The 14970-nt window shown below is 37.1% G+C and overlaps 1 protein-coding gene across 3 annotated transcripts in view; it reads right to left on the bottom strand.

The window, feature by feature from the left end:
• CSMD1 (CUB and Sushi multiple domains 1) overlaps positions 1 to 14970 on the bottom strand; it is a 1135715-nt gene that overhangs the window by 215807 nt on the left and 904938 nt on the right. For all 3 annotated transcript variants that reach the window (XM_072142316.1, XM_072142317.1, XM_072142318.1), the window contains 3 exons: positions 5094 to 5297; positions 3511 to 3635; positions 3056 to 3152 (listed from right to left, as the gene is read on the bottom strand). In XM_072142316.1, the coding sequence (XP_071998417.1) occupies positions 3056 to 3152; positions 3511 to 3635; positions 5094 to 5297 (426 nt within the window). The remainder of the gene's footprint in view (positions 1 to 3055; positions 3153 to 3510; positions 3636 to 5093; positions 5298 to 14970) is intronic.

Genomic DNA, 14970 nt, shown 5'->3' with positions numbered 1-14970 from the left:
CAATTTGTTTAACATAAAATTGAGAATGCTAGAAAGTACCTTATGGATAGGATATACTGATTTGGCTGTTAACCCACATCATGTCTCTAGGGTTTCTGAAAAAGTTATGTATGATTCCCTACAATCTAGCCAAGAGGCAGAGTTTTCTTTCCATCCTGGAAACCTACTTCGTTTTATCATACCCTTGCTCGGGAATCTTGTTTAATTGGATAAAAACTCTTCACATTCAGGTAACACTAGAAGAATAGTTTTTCTTTTCCGAAAGTGTAAAGCTTATTTGCATATTCCATTTCCATAAACCCCAGTGGCCTTTAAGATTCTGTAGGCCTGTAAAGGTGGCCTGTAAAGGCAAATATTCATAAGGAGTATAGTTTCCTACTTGACTCCGATAGTTATCTAAGATTCAAATCTTTGACTGCACTTAAAGCAAAAATAAACCTTTGAGACATTAAAAAACAGAAATTAATAGAACAGGATGTAACAGCAAACATTATTATATGCTTCATTAAGGAAAATAGCTTCTCTGCACCGTTTTCTTTTTCCTGTAGTGAACAGTGTATCTGAAAGCCTTCCCAAGTCCCAGACACAACACAGAGATAAGGACAGGAGGCTAATGATTAACTCCCCCATACCTTTTAAAAATGTACTTGATAATTCAGCTCTGTAAGATTGGACTTTCCAGTGAATGTCTATAAAGAGCTAAGTTTCATTAATTTCTCAGGAAGGGGCAAAAGGCTTGTTTATAAAAAATTCTTAAATAAGGAAGAAAGCCCAGGGTAAGAGAAGGGCTTAGTAATTTGATTTCTTTAAACAAAGTTTATTATCATGTGCTGAACTATTGCTTTATACAGATTAGTTACATTTTAAGTGTGTTTCCATTAAAAAAAAACAGAATTTCAGTGATTTCATTGTTATTATGGTACAGTTAAAGAGAATGTATAAGAAGACCACAAGGCAAATACAGAGTTTACAACAAATGTTGCTATCAGACCACAATAGACATGCTGTCTTGCATATCCTGCCCAAGCAGAAATCAATGCTATCCATGGCATGTAGGTTGCAAGTAAATGTAGAGACCACATTTAACCTAGAGAAAATATCACATTGCTCAGCCCTGTTTGCAGCACAAGGGACATTTTGCATCCATTAAGTAAGCAATACACATAAAACAGCATGTACTGTACAAATAATATAACCTCTTTTTACTGGACTCACCTGCTAAGACTCAATATTGCACAGTATGTCCATGATACTTTGTGTAGATTCATTTATACATTCATTATATGGCGTAAATGTGTGTGTTAACATTCTCCTTGTAACAATACCCCCAAATGTAGCTACCCACAATTATTACATTGATGTCAGGTAAGTTGGATTATGAGGGTGTAGAGGGTACATAAACTTTTAGAATGCTGTTGATTAATGTACTTAGAAAATTTGGGGAGTGGCATGAATTTATTTTTATTTCAGATTTCAAATTGCTAAAGTAGACTCAAAGGGTTAATGAAGTCAGAGAAGATTACCCTGGCATAGAAAAAGAACCAGAACGGTATAAAAGATTTGAAATAGCAAGGAATAAGAAAACAAGATGACGGCTTGTTTACTAGTGTAAGAAAATTAATCTACAGCACACATGGCATCTGCAGCTGAGCTGTGAGAGACTGGACGGTAAATCTTATTTTACAAGACTATACAGAGCAATATACATTCACGCACGGGTGCATTTAATAAGCTGGAAACAGGCAGATGTGTGATAATAATTTGATGAGATATCAATCAAACAACAGACACACAGGATATTAGAAAAAAAGTTTGTAGTTTTTCCTTTTCAGTATAGATTTTGATATTGTCAAAAGAAAATGACTTAATTAGAAATAACTGGAATCTGGAATATACTTGTAAGAACAAAGGAAATGAAAATTAAATTAACCTGTGGGCTTCTAACATGGCACCCATAGAAACCAAGGGTCTTTCCTGATCCTTTATTTGATTGCAGTTTTTCTCTCTTGGATTGACATGGAAAAGACATGCCATATTTACAGGTAGATGTTACCTCTATAATACAGTTATATGAAGATTAAAAATCTGACCAGATTAAGATTAAAAATCTATATATCCTCTTTACATATCAAGATCTCTCTTCAATGGTGTTTGCTATAGAGAAATGTATTATCTTTTACTCACAAAGTGAATAAAATTTGCATATATAAAATTCCATGAGGACGTCAATCGCTCAACCCTGGATTTCGCCTGAATAGCTTCTTCTGGGGCATTGGGCGAAACCCAGGGTCGGGAATGAGAGATTGGTGTCCTCATGGAATTTTATACATGAACATTTTAATCACTTTGTGAGTATACGATAATAAAAAGTATTTTATTGTATGTAACAGACTATGCTATGTGAATATAAATTTCCTCTATAGCAAACAATGTGAAAGAGGGATCTCGTGGTGTGAGGAGGATTTAGAGCTAACATTTTCTGGTCTGATTGGCGGCTTGTTGTTGATGGAGACTTTCTAGTTATGTGCAGGGGCATAACTTGAGGGGGTGCAGAGGTTGCGATCGCACCCGGGCCCAAGAAGTTTAGGGGGCCCTTATGGTGTCACTTTCCCATATGAGAAGTCTATTACTATAAACCATACATTATAGTCGGGGTCCTGGCACTGACTGGCACTGCAATGGGGCCCATCACTGGATCTGTTCTGCAATCGATGGAGATACACTAATGAAAGAGGATAACATGTTAAATAAAGAGCTCCGGTCAGATTTTTAATCTTTATATGACTATGTGTTTGGACCCACATCAATCTGAAATTGATTACCTATCCTTAGGAAATTACAGTTTAGCAATGCATATAGTATATTGCAACCTTATCATATCAAAAGTGTCTATTGTGGAACTTGCATTTCTCAGATAAAATAACAAAGAATATTAAATAATAAGAACATAATAAGGTTATACTACCATGCATTAGTTTTAATAAACATAACAAGCATCTTGGTATTTCCTATAATAGTTAACAATGACCTCATTTAAATATGTCAAGATATTTACCTGAAAAACTACCAAGTCGTGGAGAAGTCATATCCGAACCATCATAAATCTCTAGGGAATCCCAGTTATGCTCTGTTGCGAAGCTCAAAACTTGTATCTGTCAAACAAAGTAAATAGAGTGTAATATAACATGTCCTTCAAGTTACTGGTAAAGACCTTTAGGAGGATGCGTAATGCTAGATGATTACTGCAAACACTGAAGGCTTTAAAGCTTGTATGACAACTAATTTTATGGATGCTTAACCTATCCGCAGTACAGGAGTTGAGCATGAGAACTGTGGGAAAACCATTATACAATGGATGGGGTATTCTGCTTCTACTTCCATCCACTGTACAGTTATTGGAGGCTATATGGATCATCTCATCAATGCATTGTTTGGGTTTTAGTCCCCAAACGTTCTGATACTATTGATCCATCTTGAGAACAATCATTTTAATTTTAATTTTTTTTTTACCTGAATTCCTGATCCTTCTGTCACTATTATTCTCCAAACACAATTCAAGCTGTTGCCATAAGGCTCAGGAAAGCCAGGCGACAATATTGTTCCTCTTCTTTCTGTAAAATTACCACTACATGGTACTGAAAAACAAAGTTTTAACATGTAGGTCAGCATTAAAAAGATGTTGGGCAGTTCTATTGGAATCATTAATCATTACATTTTTTTACATACTTTAACATTATGTCACCTTAAATGACACACTATCATATCAGATTACTCATTTCAGAGGTGGACTACCTTCAACAGATCTGAGAAGAGAGCAGAGCCTTGTGTAGACGTGTACCCTTGTCCTGCATTGTTTGCGGCATGAAGCCTTACTGATAAAGATCAACTGAAGGTTATTACAAAAGTTACCTTTCTGAATGCCATTTCAATGTCAAAAAGCATTATCTTGTTTTTTAAATAAAAAGTCCTGAGACCCCTGATCACATCATGTTCATCCCTTTTACTTCAAGGCAGCTCCATTGTGGGCACAAGGTAAAGAAACATCTGTGGCACTCACCCGGTAACAATCCAAAATCTTTATTGAATCAAAGCAGAGGTGCGGGGGGACACCGAATATGGCTATGGTGTTTTTTGCGCTATGAAGCGCTTCCTCAAACTAATGACCATTTTTCACCAGATTTTGGATGTTACCGGGTAAGTGCCATCGCTGTTTTTTTTACCTTTGTGATTGCCTTGCCTGTTCTGGTTGAGCCCCCCGGGATTCCTTCTTATCCTGTTACCGTACGTGCCTGCATATCTCTGGGACAGTGGGACTTTTGGAGCTTGGCCTTGGATGTGTGGGTGGTGGCCATCCTTCTGTTTCTTTCTCCGAATATAGCTCCACTGTGGACACCTTACTTTCCTGGACCTTCTACATAATTGATTTTAGGAATTCTACCTGCTGCTAATGGCATTGGTGCCAATTGTTATAGGAGTAAATTTTTATTTCGAAGTCTTTAAATTTTGCCAGCTTTCTAAACTAGAGTTCTAAATATCAATGTCATAAAGTTCTCAAGCCTCTTGTCTTCCTTAAAGCCCTTTCACTGGCACTTGGGGCTTAATAATCATAAAATAAAATCAATAAGGACTCATCTGCCTTTATTTATATGCGTCCACTGACTACTCCAGATAAGACAACTCATTTTCAAAGGTGATTTTCATTATGAAAAGAAAACATTGACATTCTTTTCTCAGTCTGCCTTGTACATTATCTATTTAATAGTGCAGAATAAAAGGCTTGAAGTCTAGAGAACACTGAATTGATTTGTACATCATCATCTGAAGATTTCTATGGCTAGAGCTTAATATACAGTACCCACTTTTGTGCTTATCATGTTCCAACCAATCTGTGCTACTCAGAGAGAACATTTTGTCATACAATATTACTGCAGATTCATTCTGGTGTAATAGACAATGAAGATAATGGGCTGTTGAATAGCTCACTTATGCAGTTGTACACAAAACTGAAAATTAATTACTAGTTACACAAAGAAAACTAAAACATTCCGCAATATAAGTTGCTTATGTATTTAATATGAAAATGATTAATTTACCCAAGCAGCTTGGCACTGTATCGTTCCATTGTGCTAATGCATTAGGTACTCTCTGGCACCGAATAGCTTTAGATCCTTGAAGTAAGTATCCAGGGTTGCATTCAAATCGCACTACAGAACCTGCTGAAAAATCAGAGCCAATTCTTCTGCCATATCTGGGCTCAGGAACTGAGCTGCATTGAGTATCACTTGTACGGGGGACAGCTGGAAAATAAAATATTCAGCATGGCATTAAAACTGTATTTTATAGATAGTTCAGTAAAATCTAAACTAATCAGCATGGTCTGAAATCTTCAATATACTGTGGTTTAAAAAGAATCTGTTTACCAATAACAAACAGTCATTACTTAAATAGTGTTAACAAGTCATGGTACATATCTGATTCAGGGTTTAAGGGTTATTCTTTCTGGAAGACTATGGACAAATATACACACATTGAAGGAGGTGTATTAATCTGTTTATACCAGAGAGCTGGAGTAATTTGCACCTGAAATGCCATAACTAGGGGGGGGGGGGCTGTATAGAAATAGCCATTGCACCAGAATATTCAGTCCATGCACCAGAACATTCAATATTGTGGTGCAGCTAACTACACCAATGAATATGAGGGGCAAAGTATGACTCACCAGTCTCATACTACACCAGATTAATCATCCAGCATCAAATATATGGTTTAATATGGTGCAGAAGAGAACTGTTTAAATCTACTCTCCACTAAAGACTAATACATCTCTCCCATTGTGTAGACAGTGTAAACTTAGAAAAGAACCTATAGCTAACAAAATGTAAGCATCATATCAACTTCCAATACAAACAGCCTAATAGCTACTTCTATCTCCCAAGCTGAAAAACCATTCATTGAAAAATATTCAAAAATCTTAATTGATTTAAAACATTATGAACATTACTTGACTTTAACAGACATCCAAATAGGTGACAATATTTTTATGGCTTTTAATGCTTGGTCCAGATGACACATCTTCTTTATTCTTTGAGTCAGTATTATTACAGAGAAACCAAATTTATATAATTTAGTAGTCTTTTTATCTTTAAAAATATTCTAAATTTCTTCATTAAAAAAACAACCTTTTTTACACTTTGGAGTATGGAGCTGGGAAATTGTTTGTTGGATTAGACAAAGCTTTCATTGATACCAACTGCACAATTTTATGTTGACTTTTTATTAAAATTTTTATGGGGGGGGGGGGCATAATGGCAAAAAATAAGCAATGTTGCTTCTATTTTCTATTTATCCAGTGTCCCGCTTGCAATAATCCCATTTTATAGATTTAGATTTTGGGATGCAGGGATACCTAACATGTTTTTTTTAATTTCCTTTGCCTATTTATTTATATGTGTTCTAGGGAAAGGGGGGACCATTTGAATTTTTTTTTTTTTTTTTAACATGTTTCTGTTGTAAATATATTGCTTCTTTGGAACATTGGGTGTCACATGGGAGCCTCTTATAAGTTCCCAGCTGTCATGGAAACCAATCAGCGCTCTGATGATGTCACAGTTGTGTGATCTGCATATAAAATGGTGACGCCCATCTGCACTGTTAGGTGGGGTTTGATCATGACACCTAACAAGGTAAGTGCTGTGAACAGTGCAGCTCTGCAGCACTTACTGGCAGGTGTCAGCTGTGTGATACACCTGACCAGCATTGGACTGGCTCACCAGAGTACCGGAGAATCCTCCGGTGGGCCCCCAAGCCTGCTGGGTCCCTCTGCTCCTATACCTCCGATGTCTGCGGGGCCCCGGCGCTCTGATGTCTACCCGGTCCCGGCATCCCAGCGCCTGTGCGGTCCTGCCGCCCTATGTCTGCTGCTGGTCTGTTGGGTCCCGACATCCCGTGTTCCGGCGGTGATGTCACCGCATCCACGCCGACACTCAGTGCGGCCTTTGTCTCATTGAGAAGGCGAGTTCCCACAGCTGCTTCATGGTAAGGCCATGTGTCTCTTTGTGTCTGTCTATACTGGGGTGAGGGGAGGCCCTATTTCTATCCTGGAGTGGGGCCCTATTTCTATCCTGGGGTGGGGCCCTATTTCTATGCTAGGGTTTGGGGAGGCCCTATTTCTATCCTGGGTTGGGGTGGGAGGCTCTATTTCTATCATGGGGTGTGGGGAGGCCCTATTTCTATCCTGGGGTGGGATGAGGCCCTATTTCTATCCTGGTGTGTGGTGGGGGGGGGCTATTTATATCCTGGGATGGGGGGAGGCCCTATTTATATTTTGGGGTGGGGGGAGGCCCTATTTCTATCCTAGGGTGGGGGGAGGCCCTATTTCTATCCTGGGGTGGGGGGAGGCCCTATTTCTATAGTGGGCCCAAGGTACACCAGTCCGACACTGCACCTGACAGCTGCCATGTAAAGAGAGAGCTCAGTCTGTGAGCTCTCTCCAAATGCTACGTCACCATCAGCCAACATATATTTTATGAAAGCCAGTTGTGACAGGGTTAATCAGATAAAATCTCACTACATTGTGTGGAACTATTTATATTTATATGTAAACAGATACAGATTTATAAAAGGGACACATGTGTGTCAGCCTATCTATATATAACATGTGCCTGTAATAATTGGTTGAGTAATTGTGTGGAACTGTGCAGAATCTTCCAAAGAAATTGGAAGTTAGAAATAAATGAATATAAATATATATGAATATAAAAGTAATTTTTTAAGGCTGCATGGAAAGGTCTAAACGCTTTAGTGCCTATTATGCATTAGCATCCCTCAATTTTAATGCTGTGTACATTTATAGAAAGGAGATATACAATAGGTGGGTGGGCTAATTTTCTCATGTTTAACTCTATGTTTCTGCTGATTGAGCAAATAATCTTCTTCATCTTCTATATTATAAGAATAGGGCTCAGTGTTTATTGACTTTATGGGCACATTATGGGCACATTTACTTACCTGTCACAGAGTTCACAGAAAGTGCATTGTTTATGTATAATGCATTGTGCCATGATTCACTATGATTGTGCCCCCGATATCCTGCATGTGTCGCTTCCCCGCACAGGTCCGACAGAGTTCACCATCTTTTTAGTGGTGCATCTAAGTGCTTCATCTTGCGACACAATTTGCAAGTTAAATCCCGCATTCAGTCAGAATAAGTCGGCCCACCCCCCGATTACTGTTGCATGAAAGCCGGCGCAGCTGCACCAAAATCTGATCGCGTGTGTCACAGCCTTGCAAAACCCTGAAAACGTCGGAAAGTCCAACGAAAGTGTATCTGCGGACCCTTAGTAAATAATCCCCTATGTGTCAGCTATTCTGTCATTCAATCTGCCAACTCTTTTATGATCTCTTTTAACAACTTATGACTTGGACAATGATGGTAATAAGAAATAACATGTTAATCAACTTAAGAAATACATTTTATCATTTTACTGTGTACATCATAAGATTTTAAACAATCATATTGTTACTGAACTTGTTTAATTAGGTTCTGTGTAAGGAGTGCAAACCGTGAAGACTGTTTGATCTGCTATAACTTGTGTTTAGCATTGGCTTCTTTTTCTCTTTTGCCTTTCTTATGTGTTTTAGTGGGAATATTCACCTGGTGCGCACAGTGGCAGAAGTTCAGACTCGAAATAAACACTTCTTCCAGTGCCTTCCAAATTCTTCTGTTAAAAAATTTCCATTGGGACCTAAAATTGTAGTCTGTACTGCAATTTTGTTTCAATCAACTGCACAGCTATAGATATATAAAAGTGATTGCTCAGCTAGACTCAAAATAAAAGATAAAAGTTGCCTTTTTTAGAGGGAAATATGCCGTGTGTAGGTTTGGCTTGCCCTCATTGTTTGTAATTTTTTATCTTGTTGCAGAAGAAGAGAAAATAATAATGAATGTTGTATTTAATAACAAACAGCTATAAAAAAAATATTCATTGTTGTATTTGTTTTGTGTGAAAGAGTTATAACTGAATCTGAAATTCCTAGTTAACCAAAAAGCAGAATAGGCAAATAAAGGTAAAAAAAAGACAAGAATATGAGCAAGGACCATAGTAAATGCAATAAAGTGTTATGGTAGTAGTAAAAAAAATCCTTTCCTAAAGCAACATTCAAGCTAAAGACAGTATTGGGTAATAGCTGCAAAAATTGGTGAATGGTTATTATATACAGGCGGTCCCCTACTTAAGGACACCTGATTTACAGACAACCCATAGTTACAGACAGACCCCTCTGACCTCTGGTGAAGCTCTCTGGATGCTTTACTATAGTCCCAGATTGCAATAATCAGCTGTAAGGTGTCTGTAATGCAGCTGTATTGATAATCCTTGGTCCCATTACTGCAAAAAATGTTTAAACTCCAATTGTCACTGGGGCCAAATTTGTTTTTGTCTGGATCTACTATTATAAAATATACAGTTTCGACTTACATACAAATTCAACTTAAGAACAAACCTCCGAACCCTATCTTGTATGTAACCCAGGGACTGCCTGTAATAGGATTTAATCATTAATAGGATCTTATAGTTTGGAATCATTGGATTTCAACTACTCAATCTTCCTGCTCTTGAATTTATACATTTTTTTTTTTAGAATGGCACGGCAACAGCTTCCTACTCCCCGCACCCAGTTTAAACTACATGTATGCTCAGTCAAGTTAAGTTTGCATGTGTATGGGAGTGTGGAAATATAATACCATAACTGTATCGTGTACAGGTGTAGGGCCAGCAATATGCTTAACAAGTTACCACCAATATGCTTCCTCTTTTATAGGAATATGTAAATGGACCCGTATTTGAAATAAACCAAAAGTCTTTTGAATAGACAATATGGAATCCATAAATTTCTTATTACATATCCCTGAGTGCTTTTATATTCAAACCTTTGGATAAATCCCAAAGTCTATCTCTTACAGGTTCTATAACATGTTTTATAAATTATCTGAATACTCTTTGTCTGGTTATAAAGAGTTTACCAAAACCCCTCCTTGAATTTTCATAAGTATGTTTGATATCTTTTGTAACTATTTGTTCTGCAGAGCACTTTTTGCAAGACTGGACCTGAAGTGTTAGTTTTCAGTTTCCACACACATTAATGAATTTTGGCTGTGCATGACCCTGTTTAGATTTCACCAGTTATCTATTTTTGGTACTATTGGTATATGTTATTAGTATATTAAAGGAAATCTACTAGCAAAATAAATCATGATAAACCAGGGTAATTTACTCATAGATCCAGGCACCGTGACTGTGGTAATAGTCTTATATTTGTTATCTATGGCCTCCTTCCTAGAATTAATATTTATATGAACCAGAAGGGCTTTGGGGGGATGGTTGTTACCACAGCATCTCCCTGCTGCAGATTCCCAGGCTAAACCGTCTTCAGTAAACACAGGGTTTCAGCGGTAATCTACCACTGACAACCCATGTAACACCAGCAGTTGGATAGTGCCTAACTTTCTGATCAGTGATGGAACCCCCACAGACCACTAACACAGGGGTCTGATGGGATCTGATGTACCCCGTCATCCCCCTCTTAGCACCACTGTCTGTACCTTTCATCTCTATGGAGCTGAAGGAGATTCCATGTACAGCGCTTTGCAATCTCCATCAGCTCCATAGAGATGAATGGGCACAAGCAGCTGCTCCCGCCATTTCAATGGTGCTACGAGGGGTCAGACTGGAGGTAAATTGAACCCCATCTGACCACTGTTCGACTGATCTGTGGGGGGCCCATCACTGAGACCCCCACTGATCAGCAACGTATGCCTTTGTGGGAAAACCCCTTTAAGGGGATGACTCTACTGAACTACTGGATGCTTTTATTCTTCTCATAGTCTTCTATTGCCTTCTGTGATCTGCATCCTTGAATAAAATAGGACAGGTTGCTGGATGGAAGCCACAACAATAATATGATTTTCTCTTGATACGAATGAAAGCTGTACTAAAGCAGTGAACAATAACTTAATTGTTAACTTAGCATGTTGCAATAAATAAGTAGGTTCAGGTTTACCATCACTGGCTTAGATTAAAGCAATTAAAGACACAAGGGACACAAGTCAAGTGTTAAAGTGAGATTAATTCTCATTACATTTTATAATATATATATATATATATATAAATATATATATATATATATATTTATTTATATACTGTGTATATATATATATATATATATATATATATATATATATATATATATACATATATATATTAGGAATTCAGTTTCGCCTGTAATTATTTTCCATCCTTTAGTAAATGTTTCACACTGCTGTGAAACGAAATTGAAATCAACTCAGTGGAAAGTGAAGAGAGAATAAGGTCAACCAGGAATATAGAGCGATAAATAAAATGATTGACTTTGCAGGTGAGATTAGCGTGTTTATTCAGAAAGCAGATGCTGTTCACAGTAACAGAAAGCCAAAGAACATTTTTCTAATTGAATTCATAGTCAAAATCCATAATGCATTGTATTTTTTCTGATCATTAACAAAAACAAAATGTTTGTCTAAGTTCTTTTTTCACAAACTTTGAATAATGCTCAATACAGAAGGATATAATTGCCAAATATAATGGCAGGAACTATGCATATTCATTAACAACGTACAAGAGTTCCTGTGTAATCTAGAGGAGAGATATTAGTGCAAAACGGCCTAATGCTCTCTTTACTGTGTGTTTGGCATGCTCTACTGTATTATCTTGCAGATGACTTTGGATTTTAGTTGGTGAGTGCAGGTCTTCATTTGTCCTTGCATTTATATACAATATTAGTATGGATTCCTAATATAGCACCCACATACCTACTTAGAGACATATTGTACCTCTGGTTGACCACCCCTGGTTGACATGGTTGGAAAAATATCATATTCCTAAATACTCTCCATAAGGGAGCTCTTTTTTTCTAGGACCACCCTCTACCCTGCTAATGTTATTCACTGAACTGCCATTCAGGATCTAGCCTAACTGTACTATGGCATTGAGAATATGAATCAACCTTGGTAGCCACTGGTAGACTGGTAGCCACTGCCAAGATTCAAACAGATATATCCACTACTGACATGGTTTAAATTTGGTTATGAAACCAATTTAAAGACAGCCTGTTGTTTAAATTATCCATCCAAAAATAAATACTGCATTATACATCATGATTAAAAAGCATTGCTCTTATCTCCAAATGGTTTCTGTCCCTGGTTGCAATCACTTTGTGAATTTATATGCAACCCACCTAATGAGAGTCCAATATATTGAATCTTACTTGCATTGCCCTGCCTCCTTTTTCTGATTTAGAGGTCTCCCTGCTAGGATATGCTGCTGTATAGAACATTGAGGGAGATAGTTCTGTTACATTATTAAGCATTTTATGTCATGTAACCGGGGTAATGTCATCTAAGTTCCTTTACCCAGAAAGATTTCCAACGTCTACCTCATGTATGTATTTTATCATGCCTCCATGGAGGATGGGGAGTAGTAGAAGTCCATGGAGGCATGCTGTGATTTCAAAATGATCAGATATATACATGGGGTAGACGTTGCAAATTTTACAGGGTAAAGGACCTTAGATGACATCACCCTGGTCACATGACATACTGATAAGAAGCAGGGGAGATGAGGAGGAGTAGATGGGAGATGCCGAACGAGCAGGACATCTCTGATGTCAGGTAATACAACATAAAGTTAATTTATAGGGTATGAGGGAAGCTATTTTAGCTAAAGGAATGGTTTCAGTTAACAAAGCTCTATGGGAAACTCTCACTAGCTGTCTGTGTGAAAATATGTTGACAGGTTCTCTTTAAAACAATATCATAACTTGGTAGCAAAACCATTCACATGCTGCAATTTACTGCACAAACACTGCATGGCCATAAATGGACACATGGGGAATTATTTGTTATTGGTTTTGCTGTTTTTTGGCATAAAATTGTCTCATCAACATTACATTAAAGCTCTGCATAGTGCTGCACCTCCCTACCTCTCCTTTTGAATACAGTTTAAATAATCACCCTCATCCACAAAGCTCTGCATAATGCTGCACTTCCCTACATCTCCTTTTGAATACAGTTTAAATAATAACCCTCATCCACAAAACTTTGCATAATACTGCACCTCCCTACCTCTCTTCTTTCATCTCAGTCTATTGCCCATCAGGTTCTTTTCAAACTTAATTTAATCTGTACCTCTCATGCATGTCTCCAGGAGTTCCCTGGACTTTCAGACTAATACCTAACCTCCCTATGATTTGAAAAGCACTATAGAATATGATGACCCTATATAAATCAAGATTATTATTATTTTGTTGGAGCCAGTAAGGGAAAATTAATGAGCTAAATGCAATAGAATTGTGACTCAATGTGCAATTGGATACGTATTCTTCATTCTAAACTCGTTATCAGACTGTTTTTGTATATTTGCTTCTTGTTTTCTTTTTATTTGTGGCTTGTGTGGCAGATTTACTGTGTGGCACACATTTAGACCTGCCAAAAGCAAATCTATAAACTTCTTTATAGGTTTTAAATGTATTTTTGACACACATTTGTTTTGATTGTGGTGTGCTACATGATATAAAATCAAACTGTGTAGCGTAACACAAAACAGAACTTGCACCCATTCTTACATTCCCCCATTGTACTTTGGACATTATTTTAAGTGTTAAGAAAGCAAGAAGGAAGAAAATTTTGGTAAAATTGTACCAAATGCAAAATGTCGAAAATATTTAGAAAGATGTGTGAGCCACTGTGAAAATGTTACACAGTTTTTGTCCCTTATGGTCTAGTTTTGTAGTTTTAGATCTTCCTTAATATATTTAAGAAATTAAATCTACAGTTTATAGAACTGATGGAAGCATTAAGGTGGGAGGAAAGGCCATAATAATATGCAACAAAGCACATGCATACATTTTTTACTAATATGTTTTGTACAAATATTTCAATGACTGCAAGGAAAATACAAGAACCTTAATAACAGTATGCTGCATAACATATTAGCAATTATTCTTCATATAAATAATGCCATAATTTCCCCCTATTGCAACATCTTGCTTCATACAGTACCAAAGGATGCTGAGGATCAAATCAAGCAAATGGACTAGAGTACTGCTATGAATGGCATTGTGGGAAGCTTCTAATGGGAGGTGCAGCCGAAATTATAATATTGTTTTAGAAGTGGAATTGAAAAAGAATAGTCATTTAGCAGAACACTATTACAACATACATTGTGCGTAGTAAGAGTTCATAAGTTATTCAGCACAAATATCTATGCAAATGAAGAGGTTTCATATAGATCACATATGGTTCTTTGATATCTGGTGCTTATGTATGCATCGGCTCCTAATGTAGCCAAGTGTATAGTGCAATGTGCGTCATGGCCCTTATCCGCTGCTCTGCTGAGTATGATGTGATTATTCATGTGCCCTTCTGTGTAAATATTTATGTGGTACATATTTTGTATGACCCCATTGGAGACGTTTTATTTCTATTTATTGATAATTTATGCACTGGTGTGTTGGCTGTTATCATTTAGGGACTTGCTTTATATAAAGTTCTGGATATTTTTATAGTATAGCATTGTCACAAGAAGTATTTTAAATGTTGTGTTCTACTCCTATACTTATATTATTAAAATAATTAAAGTGCTTCACATTAAGGGTTTAGAGTATTTATCCTTTAAATGAACTCTGTTTGCAGTATGTACAGTCTTTTGTATTAATGTGTTTTTATATAGTGCACTGAAATAAGCAGTTCAACTCTGGTGTAACTGCCATCCTTGATCTATATCTGTAATCAAAAATCCTGTTTCTCAATAGAAATACAAGATCACTGTCAATCTTCCTTGAACTGTGGCTGCATGCAAGATCTCAGCTCCAGGGATAAAGATTAGTCTAAAAAGATCAGAAATCATCACAGAACTGCACAGGAGGACCTAGTCTAAG

The sequence above is a fragment of the Engystomops pustulosus genome, chromosome 3, assembly GCF_040894005.1.
Source record: "Engystomops pustulosus chromosome 3, aEngPut4.maternal, whole genome shotgun sequence".
NCBI classification, from domain to species: Eukaryota; Metazoa; Chordata; class Amphibia; order Anura; family Leptodactylidae; genus Engystomops; species Engystomops pustulosus.
The sequence above is the reverse complement of the archived record's forward strand: the minus strand, read 5'-3'. Positions and strand labels throughout refer to the sequence as shown.